Source organism: Mustela lutreola, chromosome X (genome assembly GCF_030435805.1).
Source record: "Mustela lutreola isolate mMusLut2 chromosome X, mMusLut2.pri, whole genome shotgun sequence".
NCBI classification, from domain to species: Eukaryota; Metazoa; Chordata; class Mammalia; order Carnivora; family Mustelidae; genus Mustela; species Mustela lutreola.
Window position 1 is genome coordinate 41,762,229 of NC_081308.1, and position 24,793 is coordinate 41,787,021.

General features: G+C 44.2%; 2 protein-coding genes across 5 annotated transcripts in view; one reads left to right on the forward strand and one right to left on the reverse strand.

The window, feature by feature from the left end:
- Nucleotides 1–2,439, reverse strand: part of ZNF41 (zinc finger protein 41) — a 44,458-nt gene extending 42,019 nt beyond the window's left edge. For 3 of the 4 annotated variants that reach the window (XR_009349867.1, XM_059157210.1, XM_059157213.1), the window contains exon 1: nt 2,346–2,439. The gene's annotated coding sequence lies outside the window, so the exon portion shown is untranslated. Of the gene's footprint in view, nt 1–1,560; nt 2,040–2,345 lie in introns of those variants that run through there. The other variant, XM_059157211.1, reaches the window with a different exon arrangement.
- LOC131820930 (uncharacterized) overlaps nt 1–8,529 on the forward strand; it is a 40,123-nt gene extending 31,594 nt beyond the window's left edge. The window contains exons 2-3 of the mRNA XM_059156788.1: nt 1,911–2,590; nt 8,256–8,529. Of these exons, the coding sequence (XP_059012771.1) occupies nt 1,911–2,590; nt 8,256–8,296 (721 nt within the window). The 3' untranslated portion in view covers nt 8,297–8,529. The remainder of the gene's footprint in view (nt 1–1,910; nt 2,591–8,255) is intronic.
- Nucleotides 8,530–24,793: the final 16,264 nt, after the last annotated feature.

The window sequence follows — 24,793 nt, forward strand, 5'->3', positions numbered from 1 at the left end:
AAATTTAAAAAGCAGCAAAATTCAGTGTGGGAGAGGATGTTAGAATGAGCTCTTTTATTTTTTCAATTTTTTTCTATTTTTAAAGATTTTATCTATTTATTAGAGAGAGCGCAAGCACAAGCGGGGAGGGGGTGGTCTAGGATGGGGGAAGAGGCAGAGGGAGACAGAGAAGCAGACTCCTCCCCCTAGTGTGGAGCCCGAATCAGGGATGTGACCCCGAGATCAAGACCCCAGGCCAAGACAGATGCTCAACAGACTGAGCCACCCAGGCGCCCCCGGAGTGAGCCCTTTTATATGTTGTTGGTGGGAGTACCAGTTTTACAAAAGGTTTGGAAAATAATTTAAAGTTCAATACATACCATCCACTTTAAGGAACATCCATTTCTGCACTCAGACGACAGTCTCTGAGTGAAATCAGTAACAAAAATTTCAACTTTCTGGAAAATCAGAATCTCATATCTAAATAACTATGGGATCAGAAAGGAAACCACAACAGAAATTAGAAAACATTTGAAGTAAACTGGAGTGAAAATGTTATGTATCAAAATTTGTTACATGGAGCTAAAGTGTTCTTAGAGAAAAATTCATGAACTTATTACAGCTTATATTATAAAAGAAAAGTGACTGAATATTAATGAGATAAGCATTCAACTTAGGAATTAAAAGAAGAAAAGAAGAAAAAAGGGAGCCTGAGTGGCTCAGTAGGTTAAGCCTTTGGCTTCAGCTCAGGTCATGATTGCTGCATCCTGGGATGGAGCCCAGCACTGGGGTCCTTGCTCAGTGGGGAGTCTGCTTCTCTCTTTCCACTCCCCCTGCTGTGCTCTCTCTCTCTCTGTCAAGTGAATAAATAAAACCTTAAGAATAAAAGAAAAAACCAAAAGAAGAGAAATAATGAAATCAAGGGGAGAAATTAATGATGCAGAAAACAAAAATACAGGAGGTCCAACAAAGTCAAAGTAAGGTTTTGAGACAATTTCATCTTGGTTTAAGACCACCCATCGCTGAGGCAGCAGATCTGATTCCATTGGCCTTCCACCAATCAGTACCAAATAAATGCGTGACTGATGCCACAGAAACGTTGACCGTCCACTCAATAAACCCCACCATGCACCTCACAGACCATGCAAGTCACCCTATGGTCCGAATCATTCATTCACTGATCCTTCAATACTCACCGCACAAACTCTCCACCATTCACTCCTCAGACCACCCATTACTTCCCAAACACCCTCACCACTCACCTACTGAAGTCCAATCGTTCATCTTGCAGGCCCCTATCACTTACTCCACTAATACCCAATCACCCCACAGACACCCATAACTTACCCCACGGGTCCAATCACTTACACCGCAAGACCCCATCAGTGACTTCTGAGAATCCTCACCACTCTCCCCACAGTGTCCTCATTGCTCACCCTATAGACCCCCAGGACCCTCATCACTCAACCTGCAGACTACGCATTTTATTTTCCCCACTGACCCCATCAGTCACCCCAAATCCGTGTCACTCACTCCACGCCCCTCCTACTTAATGGACTTCAGAGAAGCCTCATCACTCACCCTACGGAGTAGCATCACTGAGTGCGAAATCCATGTCACCACACCCCCATAATCATGTCAGTGCTTCCATGGCCCAACTCTGCCGCCTCTGTTAAACTCACGTCCCGGAACCCTAAGTGTGGAAACTACCTCTGAGGGACACTTCCGTGTCTGGACTTGACCGTGCACATGCTCAGTGTCAGCCTGGGAGCGGCCGGCCGGCCGCAGTCCCACAGGGGTGCCCTCGCGCCGTGTTAGCGCGTGTGCGTGGCGGTGGAGAGGCGGGCTTTCAAATGTTCTTTAGTGACTGTCAGGCAGCTAACATAGCTGGCCCCTCGGGAGTGTCTCTACGGGCGTCGCCATCTTGGAAGGGTGCTCATTTCGGCCGCGGAGCGGGCGGGCCCCGGCCGGATCTGGCCCGGCGGTGTCTCCCGGGAGCCGACCCGGCCGGAGCGCGGGCTGTGCAGCCGGCACTTCTCCCGCTCGCGCCACCTTCTCCGCTGTGGCCGCCCGGACGCAGGCCCCGGCGCTCGCCTTTCCTGGCGCTCAGGAGCCCCGCCCTCGGGCCGCATCCCCGGGGAGCCGCGGCTTCTTCACGCGCCGCTAGGCCACCCTCTCACCCCCCAACTCGCGTCCTGCCACCGGGTCCCCGCTAGAAAGACCCCTCCAAGCCGCGGGTCCACAGCCTGGCCCGCGCCCGCCCCGGCCTCCGCCCCAGCTCCCCTTCTAGAGCAAACGGGACGGCCCCTGGCGGGCGCGGGTGGCTCGCGGCGGCGGCGGGGCCCAGGGCGCCGCAACGTGCCCACCTGCCGGCGCCTCTCTGTCCCCGCCTCGGCTGAGGGCATCGCCGGGCTCCTCGACTGTCACCGACCCTGGGTGGTTGCCACGGGCGGGTGGGGGGGGAGAACAGTACGTGTCAGATTTAGGCCAGGAAGCGGAAGTCGCCCGCAGCGAGAGTTTAACCACTCTGGGCGCGGGGAGCTCCGGCGATTTAGCGCTGGGGACCAAGGATCCGTGGAGCGACGAACTGGGGGGCCCCAAGATACCAGTGGTGGGGCATTTCATCCTTTTTTTTTTTTTTTTTAAATCAAGTGATCAGCCTTCCTGGTGTCCTTATGAAAGCCTTCAGGCTAAAAGTTCCAAAGATCCAAGTTTTGATGGCTTTCCATTAGTGTTTGGTTTCAAGTGCTAACTTGTAAGTTTTTCCCCCTTTTAACCCATGAATTATTTAGAAGTCCATTGTCCAACTTGGCAAAACTTCTTTGGGACTCCTAGGGCAAGGGAATGGGGCTTTTTTTTTTCAGGCCGCTGCGACGGGGAGAACAGCCCAGCCCAGCGTTTCCCAGAGCATGGGGAGTTTTGTCACATACTCCTCTGGAATTAATGATACCACGAAGGAAGGTAGAGGGAGTGCAGAAAAGTTTACAGTTCCTGACACCATTTTTCATTCTCCCAAACACACACAAAGTTAATCTAATATTAGTGTTTTCTCACCTAATCGCATCGTGGTCTGGGAATTTTGTCTGAATGATGCTGAGTCTTTGAAATTTGTTGAAACTTGCCTTATGGCTCAAGCACGGGCCCAGGTTTCAGAAATGTTTCATCTGATTTAAAAGATTGTATTTTCCAGTTGTTGGGTTGAACATATGCGTTTGTTGGCTCAAGCTTGTTAGTCGGGCCTTAAAAATGTATTTCCTTCCTGATGATTTTCTTCTGCTTGCCCCATGAGTTCCTGAGAGTGGTGAGACATTCTCCCACTGTATTTTTAGGTCAGGTTTTCCTTGTGCTAGTCTATTTTTGCCTTCTATATTTTGAAGTTTAATATTATTAAATTCAGGTGAGGGTAGTTGGTTGTCAAATACATACAGCCAAATCAGTTTCCCAAAAGATTGTAACATGCCTACTGCCAGCAGCAAAATAGGAGTTCATTGAGGCAAATCTTTTCAGCACTAGATGTTGATGCTTTCATGTTTGCCAGTGCGATGGCCAGTACTGTTTAATCGCTTTAATTTGCATTTTCTGACTATTTCTGCAACAGAGGATCTTTTTCTGTTTGTTGACCCCTTGGATTTTCTCTTCTGCAGATCTTCATATCCTTTGTCCAATTTACTTTGGAGTGATTTGTCTTTTCTTATCGATTTGTAGAAGCTCTTTGTGCCTTACGGATAGCAACCCTTCGTGAGTTGCGCCACAGTATTTCCCCCTAACTCTTATTCTTCTTTGCATTTTATCGGTGTCCTTCAATATGTAATTAGAAAGACGCATTCTCTCAATTGAAATGTCTAAGCTTTCTTTCCTGGCCTCTGTATTTCCTGTCTTGCATGGTCCTCCTCCCCCATTCCACATCCGCCCCAAAAAAGAGTCTTAACATTTATTTCATTTTTATTGCTTTAATTTTTTAAATCTAGTTGGAATTTACTGTGACGTATGGTATGAGGCTAAGGTCAAGGTTTGTTCTTCCTGTATCAAATAGGGAGAAAGCTTCCATTTTAGAAATCTGCAATTATCTCATAACCAAGCAGAAAAAGGCTTCTAATTTGTAGACGGGTAAGGAGGAGGCAAGCCGAGATAAGCATAATCTGTGAGAGAGGAACTGCTTTAGCAGGAGAAGGCCAATAGGATCTGAAGGGAAAGCGCCTACTGTGGCCGGTTGATTCCCTCCCAGGGGAGGCTGAGAAGAGAGGGCCCATTCCACAATCTTTTGTGTGTCTCAGACTTGGGGACAAGCCGAGTTCAGGAGGCTGCAGGAAAGAGAGAGACTCGACTGCCGTTTGGTAACAAGCATTTTGTTCTGAAACAAAGTCAGTGTTTATGAGGCAAGGACTGGGAATTTGGAAGGTCTGCGTCTGTCCTTGTCATACGTAAAGAACAGGAGCATCCACGAGTCCTGTCTAAGTCAGGGAGGAAAGGGGAGTTCTTAGCAGTAAGCAGTTTTCCAGAACATGAAAGAATAAGGGGATTTCTCAGCCTTCACTGTTTACCAGGATCACAGGGCTCAGGTAAAATTCAACAGGGCCACGTGGCACTGTTTATGAAACACACTGCCTTGTATCCCCTGAATTAAATATCACTTTGTTCATACAAGGTCACACATATTTTTTGCCTGACCTGAACTCTTTCTTGATTGTGTCTCTGCAATCTGATTTCAAAAGAGGTTTTTTTTTTTTTTAAGATTTTATTTATTTATTTGATAGAGAGAAATCACAAGTAGTCGGAGAGGCAGGCAGAGAGAGAGAGGGAAGCAGGCTCCCTGCTGAGCAGAGAGCCTGATGTGGGACTCGATCCCAGGACCTTGAGATCATGACCTGAGCCGAAGGCAGCAGCTTAACCCACTGAGCCACCCAGACACCCCAAAGGAGTTCTTTTCTTGCAAATTTATTTTTCTTATTTATTTATTTATTTGACAGAGATCACAAGTAGGCAGAGAGGTAGGCAGAGAGAGAGAGAGAGAGAGAGAGAGAGAGGAAAGGAAGCTCTCTGCTGAGCAGAGAGCCCAATGGGCGACCTGAGCCAAAGGCAGAGGCTTTAACCCACTGAGCCACCTAGGCGCCCACAAATTTATTTTTCTAACAACTCCCTGAAGTTTAAAAGGAAGTTTCAAAATGAACACTACCCCCTCCCCAAAACCCCAACAAAACAAAACTTTTGGGATTCTGATTGGAATTATATTACCCTAATATAATAGTTTGGGAAGAGTCAATGCTTTTTGTTACAATAAGCCTTTGTATCTAGAGATTTCATGAGTCTCCACTTGATTATGTCTTATATATGGCAATGACATTTTGTCGTCTTCTTTTAAGTCCATTGTCTTTTTTGGTTAAATTCGTTCTCAGATAGTCACAATATTTTTGTTGTCAATGTTAAGGCCTGCTTGTTATTCCTATCTGCTTACTATTAGTATAGGAAGAAAATACCTATTTTTATAATTTTATCTTGTATCCAGCCCATTATCAAAACTACCTGCCAATTCTGGTAGCTTCTTAGTATATAGTGTCTCGTTTTCTAATTGTACAACCTATCAGATATAGATAATATTTTCTCATTTATCCAGTACTTGCTATGATTCTTTTTATTGTGTTAACTGTTCAGTACAGTAGCCACTAAGCTCATGTGACTATTTAAATTTAAATTTATTAAGAAACAGGCTCTTAAAGAAAAAAAGAAACAGACTCTTTTTTTTTAAAGATTTTATTATTTATTTGACAGAGAGAGAGAGCACAGCAGGGGGAGCAGCAGGCAGAGGGAGATGTAGGCTCCCTGCTGAGCAAAGAGCCTGATGTGGGGCTTGATCCCAGGAGAGCAGGATCATGACCCAAGCTGAAGGCAGATGCTTAACCGACTGAGCCACCCAGGTACCCTAAGTAGTTTTATTCTACTGTTATTTTGAGTTTTTACTATTAATATAATGGCTAGAATTATGTCATATACTTTTGAAATATCAATAGCATTATGTAACTTTTCTAAAGTGTTGACATCTGTTGATTGACTTATAAATATTAAACTACACTAGCATTTTTAGAATCATCTTAATGGTTATGGTGTATTTTTTTTCGTTTTCTTTTTTTAGAGAGAAAGAAAGAGCACATGCGTGGTGGGGGGTGGTGGGGAGGCAGAAGGAGACAGAGACAGCCCCAGAGGTGGGGTTCGATCTCACAACCCTGAGATCATGACCTGAGCTGAAATCAACAGTTGGATGCTTAACTGACTGAGCCACCCAGGAGCCCCTTGTTTTCTGGAGACACGTCTGGATTTGTTATGTGGATACTTCATTTAGAAATTTTCGTTCACATTTATGGAAGGTTATCTCCAATCATCTTGTTTTTTGAGCAATATATTTCCGTTTGGGCATTAAGGTTATTCTTTCATAAAATAAATTGGAAAATTTCCACCTTTCTCTAGGAGCTGGTAGAGTTTATGAAACATAGACCCCTTTCATCATGATTTATTTAGGAAAGTGCTTCTTAACTTCCAGCTGGTTAAGGTATTTCGGTAACATTTTAATTTATTCCTGTTCTTACTGACTATTATCACAGGAAATGATCTGTGAAGGCCCTACTTTTTAAAAATGTATCCATCATTTCTCTTAGGCCAGGTGGGACAACTGAATGTCTTTTAATGTTGCAAGGACATGGGATTATATAGTCTCTTTGTAAGATATAAAGTTCTTGGTGTGCCTGGCTGGCTGAGTCGGTTGATTGTCTGGCCCTTGGTTTCTGCTCAGGTCGTCATTTCAGGTCCTGGGAAAAAAGCATGTGGCAAGGCTCCACTCTCTGCACAGCGTCTCCTTCAGATTCTTTTCCCCTCTCCCTCCAGCTTGCATGCACTCTCTCTCAAGTAAATAAATAAAATCTTTTTAAAACAAAGATAGGAGCGCCTGGGTGGCTCAGTCATTAAACGTCTGCCTTCAGCTCAGGTCATGATCCCAGGGTCCTGGGATGGAGCCCCGCATCTGGCTTCCTGCTCAGCGGGGAGCCTGCTTCGCCCTCTCCCTCTCCCCCTGCTTGTGTTCCCACTCTCGCTGTCTCTCTCTCCCCGTCAAATAAATAAAGTCTTAAAAAAATAAAATTAAAAAAGATATAAAGTTCTTTTTATGTGTATTAAATATCTTATTGATTATAATTTTCATATCTTTTTTGCCTTTGTTTTTGTTAACTTGATTCATCATATTCTGAAAGAGGTATAATCTTTCACTATAAATTATGATTTTAAGGTTTTGTTTCATCTCTATTATTTTTGCTCATTCTATTTGTGTTTTTGTAAAGGTTTATACATATTATATCTTCACCAAAGGTAGACTTTATTATTATGTAATATCTCTTTTTATCTGTTGAATGCTTTTAGCCATCAAATTTAACTTGATAATTATATCATCAGACCTGCTTTCATTCTGCTTGCATTTACCTGATATGTATCCTTTGCTATTGTTAAATTTTGCCTCTTTTAGTAAACACAGAATTCTTGTTCTGTTTTGTTTTTTTAAAAAGATTTTATCCATCTACCTGTCAGAAAGAGAGCATGTGCCCAGGCAGCAGGCAGAGGGAGAGGGAGAAACAGGCTCCCCACTGAGCAGGGAGCCCAATTCAAGACTCAATCCCAGGGTCCTGGGATCATGAGCTGAAGGCAGATGCTCAACCGACTGAGCCACCCAGGCATCCAAGAACTCTTGTTTTTTAAACCCAATTCCCCAGTCTCTTACTGCGTTTGTTAATGATATGCCTGATTTTGTGTCTTCTATTCAGAAGGACTGTCTCTATTGTTGCTCATTCTTTTTCCATTTCCTTACGTTTGCTGTCTCTGTCAAGTTTCTGTTCAATCTCCTTTTCCCTTTCTTAGTAATTTGGATGTTCAACTGTGCTTATCAATCTACTGTTATTACTCTTCCACTATGAACATGATTCAGATTTTCTCTATTGGTAGATTGAACACACACATTATCTGCATTTACCCCTAATTTCTCAGGAACATGAAACATTTAGAACGTTTTCACTTCCAGGTACCTGAGTAGCTCAGTCGGTTAAGTGTCTGGCTTCAGCTCAGGTCATGAGCCCAGGGTCCCTGGGATCAGGTCCGACATTGGGCTCCCTGCTCAGTGAGGAGTCAGCTTCTCCCTCTGTCCCTCCCTCTGTACTCGCTTTCTCTCTCTCTCTCAAAAAAAAAAAAATATTTAGAATGATTTTCTTTTTTTTTTTTTAAGATTTTATTTATTTATTTGGCAGAGAAAAAGAGAGAGCACAAGCAGGGGACTCTATCCTTTTGAAGACAGAGACCTTGGACAATGAGACAGTATTTTCAAAACGGACCATGTGCATGAGGACTGAAGCCCCAGCTCCCAACCAGCACTGAGGTCCCAGTCATGTGATGAAATCATCTCAGACCGTTCGACCCCGCCTTAGCTGTCTCTGACATCATATGGAGAAGAAACAAGCCCTCCCCACTATGCCCTCCCCAAGTTCGAGACCCAGATAATGATGAGCGATAAAATGGTTATTATTCTAAGCCACTATGTTTTGGTGTGGTTTATTTACACAGCAATAGATAGAGGAAATGTCCATGAGTCTCAAAAGACGTGTGGGTGAGGACAAGTTACCAACAGCCACAGGAACTGTATGCTATAGTTATTTGAATGGGAAAAAGCAGAAAGAAGTAACTGGCATTTGACAAACCTGAGAACAGGAGAATGCCAAAACAATCATCTGGTATGGTAGGCCAGCATGAATTTAGCAGCGGAAACAGGCAGGTGTTTTGCTCCATGCAGTGAGAAGCAAGTGCAAAGGGTCTGTGGTAAGGTCTGAGTGGGGTGGAGCAACCTAATTCCTGTGAACTCTTTTTTTTTAAGATTTTATTTATTTATTTGACAGAGAGAGGGAGAGAGAGAGAGCACAATCAGGGGCAGTGACAGAGGGAGAGGGAGATGCAGACTCCCCACTGAGCAAGGAGCCCAATATGGGGCTCTATCCCAGGACCCTGGGATCATGACCCGAACCGAGGGTGGATGCTTAACCGACTAAGACACCCAGGTACCCCAAACAAAGATATTCTTAACAGGCAGGATATTCCAAGGTCTTAGAAGTTGTGTCCCAGGAGCTGTTCAAGGGCCAAAACTTTCTTAGGAAAGTGTGAGGTTTGGATACTCCAGTGGGGCTGAATTAACCCTTTACCATACTGATCCATGGGGGTCTCTCTCCTTGCACGGGGATCTGGGGGTGGAGAGGAGAAACTGCTGGGGGTGAAATAAAAATTGAGCAGGTTAGAACAGTCGACAGTGAGTGTATTCATTTCCTACGGTGGCTTAAGACAATGAATTTCTTCTTTCGCAGTTCTGGAAGCAAGAACTCTGAATTGGCATCTCTAGGCTAAAATCATGGTGTCAGCAGAGCTCAGCTCCCTCCCGAGGCTGCAGGCATTCCTTGGCTTGTGGCTGTATCACTTCAATCTGCTTCTGTGGTCACATTATCATCTCCTCTTCTGCCCATGTCATCTCTGCCTCTCTCTTGTAAGAGCACTTATGATGGCCTTTAAGGCCCATCTGGATAATCCAAGGTGATCGCTCTATCTTCGAGACCCCTAATTTAACGCCTTATCTTAAGACCGTCATACCTGTAAAGTCTTTTTTTTTTTTTTGGTCAAATAATGTAACATTCACTGTTCCAGGAGTTAACATGAGGATATCTTCGGGGAGCTGTTATTCAACCTACCACAGTCCACCCTCTAGTCCCCAAATATCGATGTCCATCCCACATACAAAATACATTCACGCTACCCCAACACCCTTAAAAGGGCCAACACATGACAGTGTCAACTCAAGTCCAAAATTTCATCTAAAGATCATCAGCTCAGAAGTATTAAATCTCATCATTTGAATCAAGGATGAATGCTTTCTTTTAGTATGCCATCCTGGAACAAAATTTTGCTCAATCTGTGCACTTGTAAAACAAGAAAACAAATTAAAACCACCTCCCCAAATACAATGGTGGGACAGGCATAGGATAAATGTCATAGACATTCCTATTTCCAAAGAGAGAGAAAAATAGAAGGAAAATAGAAAGCCTTTGTCACTGAGCCATTTTGCAATCCAGGAGGGCAGAGACGGTCATCAGACTTTAAGTCTGGGAAATAATCGTTCATAGCTTGAGGCCCTACCCCACCCCAAACTCCACTCATTCATGCTTTTTCTGGAAGGGTAATGCACGTTCAAAGCTGAGGAGTTTCAGAAGCCTGTTTCTTGTTTCAGGAATCTGCCAGCCTTCATTTCATTCCATCCTATCTTTGTCCCTTTCAGTCCACACTGGCAGTATTTCCGATGACGTAACGGTCTCAAAAACCTTGTGGGTCCCCTCTCTATGTCACAGGGATTCACGCCATTGGAGAAAAGGTGCCTCAACACGTGCTTCCCTCATTAATCCCATCTCTACTCCTGGCTTCCGCTGTGAAGGTGGAGGGGATCACTGAGTCAAAGGCTTGATCTCTTCGGTAATAGCAAAAGGTTATCTGGCCACACTCTTGGCACCATCTCCAGAACGTGCTTTCCTGACAGTGAATCTCCTAATTTTAGCGCCTTCTGCAATCTGGATAGGCTGAGATCTTCCCAAATCCTCAAGCGTTGGTGCCTTTTTTGCTCAGCAGTTCTTCCTTCAGTTTCTCCTGTTTCCTCCCACTTTTTCCTATAAGCAGCAAGGAGAAACCAGGCTACACCTTCAACACTTTGCTTAAAAAATTTCCACAGTGGGTGCCTGGGTGGCTCAGTGGGTTAAAGCCTCTGCCTTCAGCTCAGTTCGTGATCTCGGGGTCCTGGGATCGAGTCCCGCATCGGGCTCTCTGCTCTGCAGGGAGCCTGCTTCTTTCTCTCTCTGCCTGCCTCTCTGCTTACTTGTGATCTCTCTCTCTGTCAAATAAATAAATAAAATCTTTTTTTTTTAAATCTGTCTTTTAAAAAAAGAAGTTCTGCTCTCCCTATCACTGTAGAAACAATTAAGCTACGTTCCCTGTTTAGATATAATGAGGATCGCTTTTCCTCCAGTTTCCAGCAAGATGTCCCACATTTCCTTCTGAACCCTCATGCGCAACACTTGAAGGCTCATATTTATGCCAACATTTTGTTGAATGTCTATATCTATATAATCGTCTATCTTCTCTAAGACAAAATAGGCTTTTCTACCATGTTCCTTACCTCTGAGCCCTCACCAGCAGCACCTTCTGCATCTGGATTTCTATTTCTAGGCAATCTAGGCTTTTTTTTTTTTTTCCTGTCCTGTTCCTTACCATCCTTCCAGCCTCCACCTATTACCCAGTTACCCTATTCTGAAGTCACTTTCACATTTTTTGAGATTTCTTATAGTAGCACCATTCTTCCAGCACCAAAGCCTGTTTCCTATGGCAGCTAGGACAGATTACCACAAACTGTGTGACTTAAAACAAAAGATATTTATTCTCTTACAGTTCTGGAGGCCAGAAGTCCCAAATCAGTATTTCTGGGCCAAGATCAAGGTGCTGGCAGGATCATGCTCCCTCTGTGAGTTCTAAGGGAGAATTCATTCCTTGCTTTTTCCAGCCTCTGGTGGCTGCTGGCATTCCTTGGCTTGTAGCCCCATCACTCCAATATCTGCCTACATATCACATTTCTTTCTTCTCTTCTATTTGTGGGATCTCCCTTTGCCTCCCTTGTACAAAGACACATTCTATTGCGGTTAGGGCCACCTGGATAATTCAGAATAATCTCTTCACCTCGAATCCTTATAATCACATCTGCAAAGTCCTTTTATGGTAACACAGGTTTCAGGGATTAGGACTTGGATTTCTTTTAGGAAGAAACAATCTAGCCTACCTCAGTAAAGAAAGAGAATGCCCAGATAAAAGTAGGTGAATAGAGAGTGAAGAAGTCTTCGAAACAAGTTGCCATAATTTTTAGCACTATGCAAAAACAACAGAAGAGGGAGCTCTGACATTTAAGAAGCTACCCTGAACCCCACCTCCCTCCAAAAGTTAAGGAAAACTAATTTTGTATAAAGAAGAGCAATAAAAAACGTACAAGGAAAATCCCATACAATGTCGCTATGAGGATAAGAGGAAGAATACCACCCTAAGAGACAATGAAGGCGTGCTAGAAACCCACGGCTACAGAACAGATCAAAGCTATAGCCAGCTACTTTGCAGTCAAATGCTCTACCCCTGAGCTCTACCCCCGAGCCAGCTACTTTGAACAAGCTAAAAGATATGAAGAAAATGGTGTAAGGGGCACCTGGCTGCTTCAGTCAGTGGAGCGTGTGACTCTTGATCTTGGGGCTATGGGTTTGAGCCCTGGGTTGGGTGTAGAAATTCTTTGAAAATAAAAGCTTTAAAAAGAGAGAAAAAAAATGTAAAACAGTGAAAGAAAACATAAAATTAATACTAGAAAAACTCAGAAATGACTTGATAGATCTCAGGAAATATTTGGAATTAAAAGGAAAAATCATTTCAGAATAAAAGATTAAACTACAAGGAACACAAACCAAATAAACACAACACATAACGCTTAAGAGAAATAGAAGGTGACAAAGAGGAACATTTTTTTAAAGAAGTAAAAAGATTTGAGAACAAGTGACAAATATCAAAGTTAGAGATCTAATTCATATACCAGTACAGTCCCTGAAAAAGAAAATCATACTAAGGAAACAAAATAAATACTAAAAACTAAAATTCCATAAAACTTCTTGGAGTAATAATAATAATAATAATAATAAAACAACCCTACATACTGAGAGGGCATACCGGACTTTCTTCTGCTTCTGACCAAGATGGAGGAACAGGGACTAAATTTACCCTCCCAACTGAAATAACTAAAATGGTAAAATATATGAAACAACGGTCTTCAAGATGATGGACATCAACCAACAAAGAACGGTGATCCTTGTGAAAGGAGAAACAAGTGAAGTGAGCCCTGCAAATGCCTCAGCCTGGATGGTTTCCCATTATAGCACTGAGAGGGGAATCCAGGCAGAGCCTGGTGCTTCTTGCGAGTTAAGGAGATGGACCTGGGAGTCTGAGGAGACCAAGGCAGGTGGAGGTCAAGGGCAGGGTACTAGAGAAGAGAGGGCTGCATAGAGTTGAAAAGAGCTCTAGAGGTCTGCAGAGGGTCCCAGATGAGTCTTCAGCTAAGTACTCCTCAGCTCTTGTATTCACATACAAGAAACTACCCAAGGTTGGGCAAAGAACCAAGAAGGATTAGCAGGAATAATCCTGGGAATTCACAATGAGCTGGCAAGAGTTCCTGATCTCCACCAGATAGAAAAGAAAACCTCATAATTTATAGATGATTGAGTAGAGTACTTAGGAGGCTAACAGTGAGGGCAAAAATAGCCCTGGAGTGTACCTGCTTTGCCCCTGCTCAATAAAGCTTAAAAGCAAGACCCAGAAGAATCAAACTGTTCCCAGATACGTTAATGGTGTCCTAGAATAAACCTTAACAACATTCATAGGAATACAAAACTATCCAGCCCCAGACAAGGTAAAATTCACAATGTCTGCCACCCAGCAAAAAATAACCAGGCGTGCAGTGAACCAGGAACTCATGATGCATAATTTGGAGGAAAAAATCAATCAATTTGAATTGACCCAGAAGTTGTGGCGGTTTTGAATCAATAGTGAAGGACATGAAAACAGTCATTATAACTCTAGTCCAAATGTTCAAAAGCTTAGGTCAAGCATCTTAAGGAGAGACATGGAAGACTCTAAAAAGGCCTAAATAGAACTTCTAGAGATGTGGAACGCCTGGGTGGCTCAGTTGGTTAAGCAGCTGCCTTTGGCTCAGGTCATGATTCCAGCGTCCTGGGATCGAGCCCCACATTGGGCTCCTTTCTCAGCAGAGAGCCTGCTTCTCCCTCTGCCTCTGATTGCCATTCTGTCTGCCTGTGCTCACTCTCTCTCCCTCTCTCTCTGATAAATAAATAAAATCTATTAAAAAAAAGAACTTCTAGAGATGAAAATATAAAGTTTGAAATGAAAAATGCATGGACGGCATTAATAGCAGGTGAAACACGGTGGAAGAAAAGCGAATTTGAAGGCATAGGAATAGAAACTATCCAAACCAAAATATAGAAGGAAAAATGATGGAAAATATGAGCCGTGTATCAGCCATGGGATAAATTCAAGTTGTCTAATGTACACATGGCTGTTGTCTCTGGCAAGTGGGAGGTACAGAAAAAAAATATTGGAAAGGGCACCCCACATACTCAAGAATATCCACCCAGAGTGACCACCACCCCGTCCTATTCTCATAAATGGTTGACTCTATTTTTTAAAAGATTTTATTTATTTATTTGACAGAGAAACACACATACACACAGGGAGAGAGGGAACACAAGCAGGGGGAGCAGCTGAGGGAGACGGAGAAGCAGGCTCCCTGCTTAGCAGGGAGCCTGGTGCGGGGTTCCATCCCAGGACACCGGATCACAACTGGAGCCGAAGGCAGATGCCCAACCGACTGAGCCACCCAGGAACCCCAACGGTTGACTTTAAAATAAAGAAAAAAGAAAAAAATCTTTGAGCCTCTAGGGAAAAAAAAGAGCAAGTGATGGATAAGGGTAAGAAAATTAGATCATCATCAGACTGCGATGGCAGCCTTTTATGTTAGGATAAAGTGGAGCAACATTTAAAATAACAAGAAGAGAAAATGTGAGCCAAGAACTTTATACCAAGAAAAGCCGTCTTTCAACAAAAACATGCAAAAACTCAAGAAATATTGTGCTCATAAGTCCTTTCTAAAGAGTCTGTTAAAGAACAAGTTTCAGAAAATCACAATGGCTCAGGAGTCTTTGACCTAAGGATTTGTAGTAAGCACTGAACTAAGAATTAAGACTCAGGAACAGTTTAGAGGGAAAGTTCAGTGGGTCATGGCTCAGATGATGTAGATATAATGCAACTGGGAAAGGAATTGGAAGAGAATAGAGGAGCATGTGCTCCTGTTTTTAAACTATTTGTGGCAATCAAGTCAGTGGTGGTAGAATTAGTATTGTTTTCCTGGGACTGACCAGCATGGACGCTCAGAAAGGGGTTAACTTAGCAAGTCTGAGATGGCTAGCCCTCAAAAGATCCACTCACAAGGTTTGCTTTGGCTCGAGTCTCGGAACTTGGATTTCAGGAGGGTTCCCACTGTTCCCTGACTGATAAGCGTGGCTTATTATGCCTAGACTGTGCCAGAGGTGTGGTTTATGGCAAACATCTGCTTTAGTGCTGGGGATCTGGAATATTGGTACGTGCTCTGCTGAGGGTGCCTAGTGACTAAGTCCCAGTGAAATCCTTGGCCACCGAGTCTCTAACGCACTTCTCCTGGAGGAAAGGAGTATTGCTGCATTTTTGTTGCCCGGGAAACCGCAAGCTGTGTGTGTGTGACCCCTCGTGGGAGGGAGACAATGAGGAAGTCTGTGCTTGGCATCCTCCTGTGTCGTTTCCCCTTGTGGATTCTAGTATTTATTATTGGCTGTTATAAATCTTAGTGTGGATACCACTATAACCCAAGTCCCAGAGTCCTCAGGGCAGATCATTGGATGTGGTGGCAGTGGTGGGACTCAGTTGAACAATCTGACTCACTGAAATATGGCTCCAGCATGGCTTAGGAAAAAGAGAAAGGGAATGAGAAGATCCTGGGGAGATCCTGGGGAGATCCTGGGGAGAATGACAAGATCCTGGTGTCTGGGGGGCACCTGGGTGTCTCAGTGGGTTAAAGCCTCTGCCTTTGGCTCAGGCCATGATCTCAGGGTCCTGGGATGGAGCCCTGCATCCGGCTCTCTGCTCAGCGGGGATCCTGCTTCCACCTCTCTCTCTGCCTGCCTCTCTGCCTACTTGTGATCTCTGTCTGTCAAATAAAGAAATAAAAGCTTTAAAAAAAAAAAAAAAGATCCTGGTGTCTGGGTGGCTAAGCTCTCTTCGGAATTTGAAGACCATAAATCTAAAGTTAGAAGGCCAGTTGGCTTGCTAGAAGGTTCCCGGGTTGCTCTTGGTCCTGCCGGGTAAAGGGAGGAAAAAGAACAACTCCGGACAATGCCTTTGGTTTACATTCTGTCCTCCAGGGGGAGGAGAAAGGGCCCAAATATCCCCCCCCCCCCACACGGCCGGCCCCAGTGAGCTTTGTAGGAGTTAAAGACAAATCAAAATTAGTTTGTAGTTGCTCTCTCCTCCAGGTATCGGAGCTGAAAGGATCTCCAAATTCCCGGAAGGCAGATTTTGGGGTGGACTAAAAAAACGTTAAGCCTGTGTTGTTCTCGCCTCTTAGTAGAAGAAAAACAGCTAAAATGCATCCGAGGGCTGGAGCAAGGCTTTAGATAAACCAGAGGGACAAAAAATGGCAAAGAAAAGAAAAGAACAAAAAAACCACTCTAACCTTTTTTTTTTTTTTTTTTTTTTTTTTTTTTTCCAGTTTAGCAGCTGCCCCATTCTGGCTGCAGTTTGGGGGGGGGGGGGGAGGGCGGCAGCTCCTTACTTGGCTGCTCTGAGCTCCCGCAGCTGTAATGTTAACCCTGTAAATGCTGATTTTACAGCTAGGGGTTCAAGGATAAAAGAGGGGGATTTTTAAAAAGACGTTGGATCCTGTGGCTACTACATCTGGGGGCATGATAAAAATGGATGTAAAGGGTCAGACGTTTCATTAGTGCTAGGCAGGAGGTCCGCGTCAGGAAAGCCATAGATGAAGCAAAAAGTGTCTGTGGCTCCTAGCTCCCTCACTTTGTCTTGCCTGGGTGCAGATGGCAGTTTAAAGTCTTTGGGTATTGAAGACAGAACAAGACTCCATAAGGGATGATTTTTGCCTGTTGGAGTCTCTGGAAAAAGAGACAACCATGAAAAGAGGTAGTCTGGGGCGCCTGAGTGGATCAGTCTGTTTAGGTGTCTGCCTTTGGCTCAGGTCATGATCTCGGGGGTCCTGGGATCGAGTCCCGCAAAAGGAGAAGCAGACTCCTGGCTGAGCAAGGAGCCCTATGATGCTGATGCGGGGTGCTGGGATCCAACCCAGAGTAGGGTTCCTTGCTCTGCAGGGAGCCTGCTTCTCCCTCTCCCTCGGCCTGCAGCTCCCCCCACTTGTGCTGACTCTCTGTCAAATAAATAAATAAAATATTTTTTAAAAAAAGAAAGAAAGAAAAAAAAAAAGAGGCAGTGCCCATATAGAAATGGCACCTCTGGAGATGGGAAACTCAGCTTTTGGTTTGCTAAGGTGCTCTTCTGGAAACGAGGTGCCTGGACCCCCAGAGGCTTTCCAGCCCCATGCAGGTATGTTTGAGTGGGTCTGCTTGGACTCTGAAACTGACAAGATGAAAAGGGCTATTAGGGAAGCTTTGCTTGGCACTGGGACTTGGGAGCACAGCTGTCTGGCCCTACCTTGTCTTGACTTTGCCGCTACTGAAGAAAAGCTTTGGGCTTTGGAAAAAAAAGTCCTGGATTCCCATATCTCAGTTGCTGGGGCCTGACTCGAAGCTGAAAGCTGACAGTTGGCTTCTGCAGCTGTTTTGGCCAGATCGTGAGCTGTGCCGAACTGAAACACATCTCAAAGAACAGAACCCGGATTCTGGAAGGCTTGCCTATTTAAGACAGCCCCCCACTGGGACAGGGGGTGGGGGTGGGGTGCATAAACAAGGAACAGATGCAGGTGCAGGTGCGGATTGAATAGAATATTTGAGCTTTTTTTTTTTTTCATTTCTGTTTTTGATTCTTGAAGTACGGTTGACAGATAATGTTATATCAGCTTTGGGGATAGAGCACGGGGATTCAACAATTCCATACATTATGCAGCGCCCCCCCCCATGATAAGTGTCATCTTCATCTGTCACCCTAGCACGTTACTACAATATTATTGGCAATATTCTCCACGTTGTATTTTGCATCCTGGTGACTTATTTAGTTGATCACTGGCGCATCTATCTCTTAATTCCCTTTACCTGTCTATCCCACCCAGCCCCCACTCCTTCCCTCGAACCACCAATCTGTTCTCAACAAAACAACCAACCAACCAACCAACCAACCAAACCGAACCGGCAAAGAAATCAGAAACACACTCGTGGATCTATCCGAGTATCATACAGATGCCCCCAGGAGTGGGCTTGTTCTCCAAAATGGAGCTGCTGGTTGGCTTTATTTTTATTTATGTATTTATGTATTTATTATAGATTTCATTGATTCATTTGAGAGAGCGAGAAAAAGAGAGAGAGAGAGAGAAGCAGGCTCCCCACTGAGCAGGGGAACTTCAAGGCTCATCCTGGGATCATGACCTGGGATCATGACCTGAACCGAAAGCAGAGGCTTAACTGACTAAGCCACCCAGCTGCCCCTCTGGTTGTCTTTCTATTACTGATACAGAGACTAATTGTGGGGGTGACATTGCAGGGAATGTGACCCTTCACCAGTGGGTGAAGTCCCATACAGATGGGACTCCTGACCGTCTCTTGGAGATGTGTCGCTGTGTCGACTTTCTGTGTTCCAAATTTCCAGATTACTTGCAGTTTGTACCCTTGAAATGGGAGCCTGCCTGGCTCTTCATCACTCTCTGTGCTACACGCACATTTGCCAGGCGTTTGAGTACCAAACGCAGCTGTCCCCAGCAAGGGCTGGGTGTTTTTCTAGGCTGTTCACTGGGAAAACCATCAGCATGAAAGGAGTAGGAGGTTATGTAAACCCATTTTGAAACAAATTGAAAGTTGAGAATTCTTCCTGACCAATTCCCGGAGGTGATGCATCCTTCTGGTTAAAATCATATAACAATTTTTTTTCTAGGGAAAATGTTTCTGTCCCTCTTGCACGCAACGCTTCCAGACAAAAGGTTTGGTGGAGAATAAAATGCTTGGGAAATGGAAGGTTAGGTCACTGCGTGAGACACACTGATGGTGTAACCATGGAGAAATCAGGAGACATTTGGGGAGGAGCCAGGGAGTAGAGCGGGCATTAATGATCTTTGCTTTTCTGAACTGTTCTGGAAGCTTCCCGTCTGGAAGAAAAATGCCCCCACGGGGCTTGATTCCCAAGCTGCTGTGAGCACCTTGAATATGCAAACTCACTGCCGAGGCCCACATCCCAACTGCAGGGGGCTCTGACACCTCCAGATGTCATCCACGTTCAGGACAGGGAAGACATATGTCTCAGACAAGCAGAACCGATGGAAACCGGCTTGCTTTCAGGCTATCCCTCTGAAACCAAGGACTAAATGGAATTATTTGGATTGGACTAGGCGGGAGGCCACCCTGGGACTTGGGTGGGGAGGGTGCTCTGTTAACCCATACTGTCTCACTAATGTCTGTCCTGCTTGGGGCATCCTAACAATTGTCAACTATTCCCTGGGGTGCCACACGTGCCCTCTGGGACTGCACCTCCTGTGTATGTCTCAGCCCGGAAGACTTTCAGGTCAGCTTCTGCTTCCTGACCAGGGTACGCGCTGTGTCTGAATGGATGCCATGAGCCAAGTCCAAAAGTGTTACCATAGAAACTTATGGAAGAAACCACCTGGCTTTTTAAGATAGATCTTTGTGGTTAATGGGATTTGTTTTAACTAGAGAAATCGAGGACTCCTGGAGGGTAGGAATGAGGTTAAGGCTGCTGGTTGGTCTTACCCCCTTAGTCCTACTGATAATTTTGCTGTAAAGTTGACCTGCCCAAGAGCCAAGGGGTAGGCTATCCAGAAGGAGGCTAATAAAGCAGGCCAGAGACTGCTCTCTTTTGAAAGGCCTGCTTGCAAGGTTGGCACTTGGCTGGGAATTTGGATTTGGGGAGTGCTCCTACTCTTCCTTAACTGATCAGGATGGCTCCATGTACCCAGACTATTTGTGCCAACAGCGTGGCTTATGATGCTCACCTGCTTTCCTCCTTAGAGTCTGGACTTTTGGGGCATCTGGGTGACTCAGTCGGTTAAGCGTCTGCATTCAGCTCAGGTCATGATCCTGGGGTCCTGGGATCGAGTCCTGTATTAGGGTCCCTGCTCAACAGGGAGCCTGTTTCTCCCTCTCCTCCTGGCTCATGCTCTCTGTCACTATTTTTCTTCTATTTTTTTTTCTGTTACTTTGTTTCTCTCTTTCTCATCTCAAATAAATAAATAAAATCCAAAAAAAAAAAGTGTCTGGACTTTTGGTATGTGCTAGGCAGAGATCGTCTAGTGACCAGCCCCCAGTGATTGGGCATTGAGTCTCTAATGGCTTCCTTGGGTAGAAACATCACACGTGAGTCACTGCATTTCGTTGCCAAGGAAACAGTGAGCTCTGTGTGACCCATCGTGGGAGGGAGACAGCCGAAGAAAGCCTTTGCATGGCATCCTTTAGACTCTGCCTACCTACGTCTTTGTCCCTTGTTTTTTTTTTTTTTTTCTGTCACAAATCCTTTTGCTGTAATAAACCTTAGCCATGAATATGACTATATGTTCCATCCTATGAATTTTTCTAGTGAGCCACCAAGTGTGAGGTGAACTTGGGAACCTCTAACACAGTGGGGTAAAGCCAGTGAATAATTATGAGATATTCTATCATCCCCTGTTTTCTTTGAGAACCTGTGTTTTGGGGGTGGAAGAAGAAAATACAGATACAATACACAAGAGTTTCAAAACCAAAAAATGTGTATTCCTGAATTTGAATTGGAAGTATCAGTATGATCTCATAAGATAGGGCATTGAAAAAAAGAAGAATGTGTGCATTCACGTGCGAGTCCTTTCTAGCTCTGTCTGCCGAAGTGGCCTAGAAACAATGACCAGCTCAATAGCGGGCCACCCTGACATTCAGATTATAGCCTTATAATTTCCCATGAAAGGAAATCAGTCTCTTGGAGAAACGGCTAATTCTAGGTCTGGGACTGGAAATGTACAAGATGACCCTAGAATATTGTCATTGTAGCAGATTGTGGGGAAGCGGTTAAGGCTTCTTAGGATCACGGCCAAAGGACCCGCGGGCCAGGTTCATGAGTCTCCCATTGACCACAGATGAGATCATTGGAGCTTCAAGAAGATCATAATTGCAATCTGAGTGAAACCCAGCTAACACGGTTAAATTAATGATGTCACAATGATGTTTAATCAAGTCGTGACTTTGGAAGATGATAGGGGACCAAACTGTTTTCTTTTCTTTTTTTTTAAGATTTATTTATTGATTTATCTCTTTATCTATCTATCTATCTATCTATTTATTTGACAGAGAAAGAGAGAGAGATCACAATTAGGCAGAGAGGCAGGCAGAGAGACAGGGGGTGGGGGGAAGCAGACTCCCTGCTGAGCAGAGAGCCCGATGCAAGCCTCGATTCCAGGACTCTGAGATCATGACCTGAGATGAAGGCAGAGGTTTAACCCACTGAGCCACCCAGGCGCCCCAAACCGTTTTCTTGAAAATGGCAAACAAATGGGAAAGAATAAAACATTTCTCCTGGGGGCTCCTGGGTGGCTTAGTAGCTTAAGCAGATGTCTTCAGCTCAGGTCATGATCCCAGGGTCCTGGGATCAAGCCCCGCATTGGGTTCTCTGCTAAGTGGAGAGCCTGCTTCTCCCCCTCTGCCTGCCACTCTGCCTACTTGTGCACGCTCTCTCTCTCTCTCTGTGTCAAATAAATAAATAAAATCTTTTTTTTTTTTAAAAAGCATTTCTCCCGTCCTTCTACATGAACTATAGCATCAGTAACCAAACAATAGATGGCTGAAAGCATCTCTATAAAATTATCGCAATTAACAAATGAAAATGAATCATTAAAATTTGAATATCATTATTTTGCCACCACCAGTGAATGGATCTAGGATCAAACGGATCGAGAATCTCAGCTGCTAACTTCACAAAAAGAATGACAACCAGACAGTATGTGACTCCTGATGAGAAGACGTGCCCTTATCTGTAATATTACTAAAAAGATCAAACCTGAACCAGATCTGGCCTCTGCATCCAACTGCCAATTTGCAGGAAACAAGAGTCCAGTGAAATACGTTGAACTGCATGGAACATAATAGAAAAAAATCTCTATTGATCTTTGTCTTTTGGATCCTGTCACAGATCTCCTCAAATCCTTCTAATTTCCAAACCATGAAGAGCACTAGGAGTATCTTCTGTTCTAATATTTGGTCTTTTAACCTGGTTCCTGGCACAGAGTTCACAAGTTCTTTGGAATTTCCTGGGTGACAGTAATGTCTTTTGTTCTAATGAGATGACTCTAGGTGAGTCCTGGATGGAGTTGGTCCCCAGAAAGACTAAGCCATGATGGGGAGGTTGGGATTTTCAGCCCCGCCCCCTACCCAACTACCCCAGAGAGGGGAGAGGAACTGAGAGGAGTTAATCGTCAATCATGTCTACATGATGAAGCTTCCATAAAAACCCAAAAGTCCATGGTTTGGAGTGCTTCCAGGTTGGTGAACGTGTGGGGCTCCTGGGAGTGTGATGCCCAGGAGAGGATATGGAAGCTCCCCCAACCCTTTGCATACTTTGTCCTGCCCACCTCTTCCATCTGGCTGTTCATCTCTATCCCTTATCATGTCCTTCTGTAATAAACTGGTAAACAGTAAGTAAACTGCTTTCCTGAGAGCTGCTCTGGCAAATAATGGAAACCAAAGATGCCGTCATGGGAACCTCTGATTTATATAGCCCTCCAGTCAGAGGCACAGGTGACCACCTGGCCTTGGGACTGCATCTGAAGTGGAGGGGAGGGGACAGCCTTGTGGGGCTGAGCCATTACTTACATAGTGGGATCTGACACTGTCTCCAAGTAGTGTCAGAATTGAGTTAAGTTGGCAGACACCCAGCTGGTGTCACAGAATTGCTTGGCTTGGGGAGAACACCTGCACCTCTGGGGTCAGAAGGGTTGTGAGCATGGCAGTATGGGACAGTAGAGGAGAAACCCATGGGAAGGGTTGTGTAGGCTTTCTAGACACTGCACCACGTGTAGGCAATCACTCAAATCCAGACCTGAGTGGGAACTTGGAAAATTAAGAGACGTAAAAACCTCATGATTTTTTTTAAGGTAGTTTATTTATTTATTTATTTAAGTCATCTCTACACCCAGCATGGGGCTTGAACTCATGACCCCAAGATCAGGAGTCGCATGCTCTTCTGACTGAGTCAGCCAGGAGCCCTGGAAACCTAACAACTTTTTTTTTTTTTTAATGGAGGAGACTAAACTCCAATGTTTGGGTGGACACTTGGGCAATAAAACAATTTTAAAAATGCACCTGGGTGGCTCAGTTGGTTAAGCATCTGCCTTAGGCTCAGGTCAGGATCCCAGAGTCCTGGGATCGAGTCCTACACTGGGCTCCCTGCTCTGCGGGGAGCCTGCTTCTCCCTCTCCCACTCTCCCTGCTTGTGTTCCCTCTCTTGCTGTCTCTCTCTGTCAAGTAAATAAAATCTTTTTTTAAAAACTATAAAAAAAATAAAAACGCAAGGAGATAATAGCTATAGAGTCAGTGTAATAGTTGATGGGTTGAATTTAGATGAGGTTTCTGGGGTGAGTGGCAATGTTCTTTGAGTTTGGTAGTGGTGACAAGGATGTTTGCTTTATCATAAACCCCTTAAGCTACGCTTTGGTGATATATGGCTTTCTTGATCTATATTTTATTTTTTTAATATTTTATTTTTTAATAAAAATGTTCAGACCCTGGGTTATTATTGTGGGTTTTTTTTTTCTCTTAGAGCGAAGAATATTTATCTTAAATGCAGTCACCTCCATTTAGATTTCATTTTATGTGTCTATTACAAGAGTCATTTCTTGTTGCCGTTTTCCTCATTTCGAGATTTCTGTTCTAAGGTTCGAGAATTTTGTCGAATATTTTTCTCAAGCCCAGAACATGGATGGTAAATTCTCTGCACTCTTGGTCTGAAAAATACCTTTGCATTGACCGATAGGAATTTTCATACACCCCTTTAAAACAAGGCAAGTGAAAATTACCCTCTTTCTATTTTCACATCTAAAAAGGGGAAGAATTGAAATAGAAACTCATTAATTTTACTCAGAGTTCTGTGGTAGTTCCAGTACTCCAGCATGACTAAAATCTAGAGCTGATTTTTATTGTACTTCATATATTATATCCAGCACTGTGGCCTCTCTTAAGGGTCTCCACAATGTATTTGCCCAGTAAATCTAAAAATTACAACAGAATTACTGTCTCAACTGTTTTTAAGCATACCGTTTGGTACTGTGAAGTATTTTTACATTGCTGGGCAGCCAGCTTCCAGAACTTTTCATCTTGCAAAACTGAAACTCTGGACCCATGAAATGCAACTCCCCGCCTTTCCCTCCCCTCCCCAGCCTCTGGCAACCCCCTCCATTCTACTTTCCAGCTCTTTCATTTCGTCTACTCTGGGGACCTCCTCTATGTAGATTGTGCAGTATTTGTCTTTTTAAAAAGTTTTATTTATTTTATTTTGTAAGATTTTATTTACTTATTTGAGAGAGAGATCATGAGCCGGAGGGAGGGGTAAAAGGAGAAGCAGACTTCCCGCTTCGCAGGGATCCCAATGTGGGGCTCGATCCCAGGACTCTGGGATCCTGACCCGAGCCGAAGGCAGATGCTTAATGACTGAGCCACCCAGGCACCCCACCATACTGTTTTCCACAGTGGCTACACCACAGTATGTTAATCATCTTTCAATAAACAAACAAAACAACATTACACCCACATTTAGTAAAAACTGGCACATTTCTCTAAGGCCTGTTACCCAAAAAAAAAAAAAAAAAAGAAAAGAAAGAAAGAAAGCGTTTCCTTGACTCCTCCACTTCTTTTGCAGTTTTTCAAAGGGGAAACTACTTCGAATGCATTTAATTGATTCTTTTGCTCTTACCTCCCATCTGTACATTTCA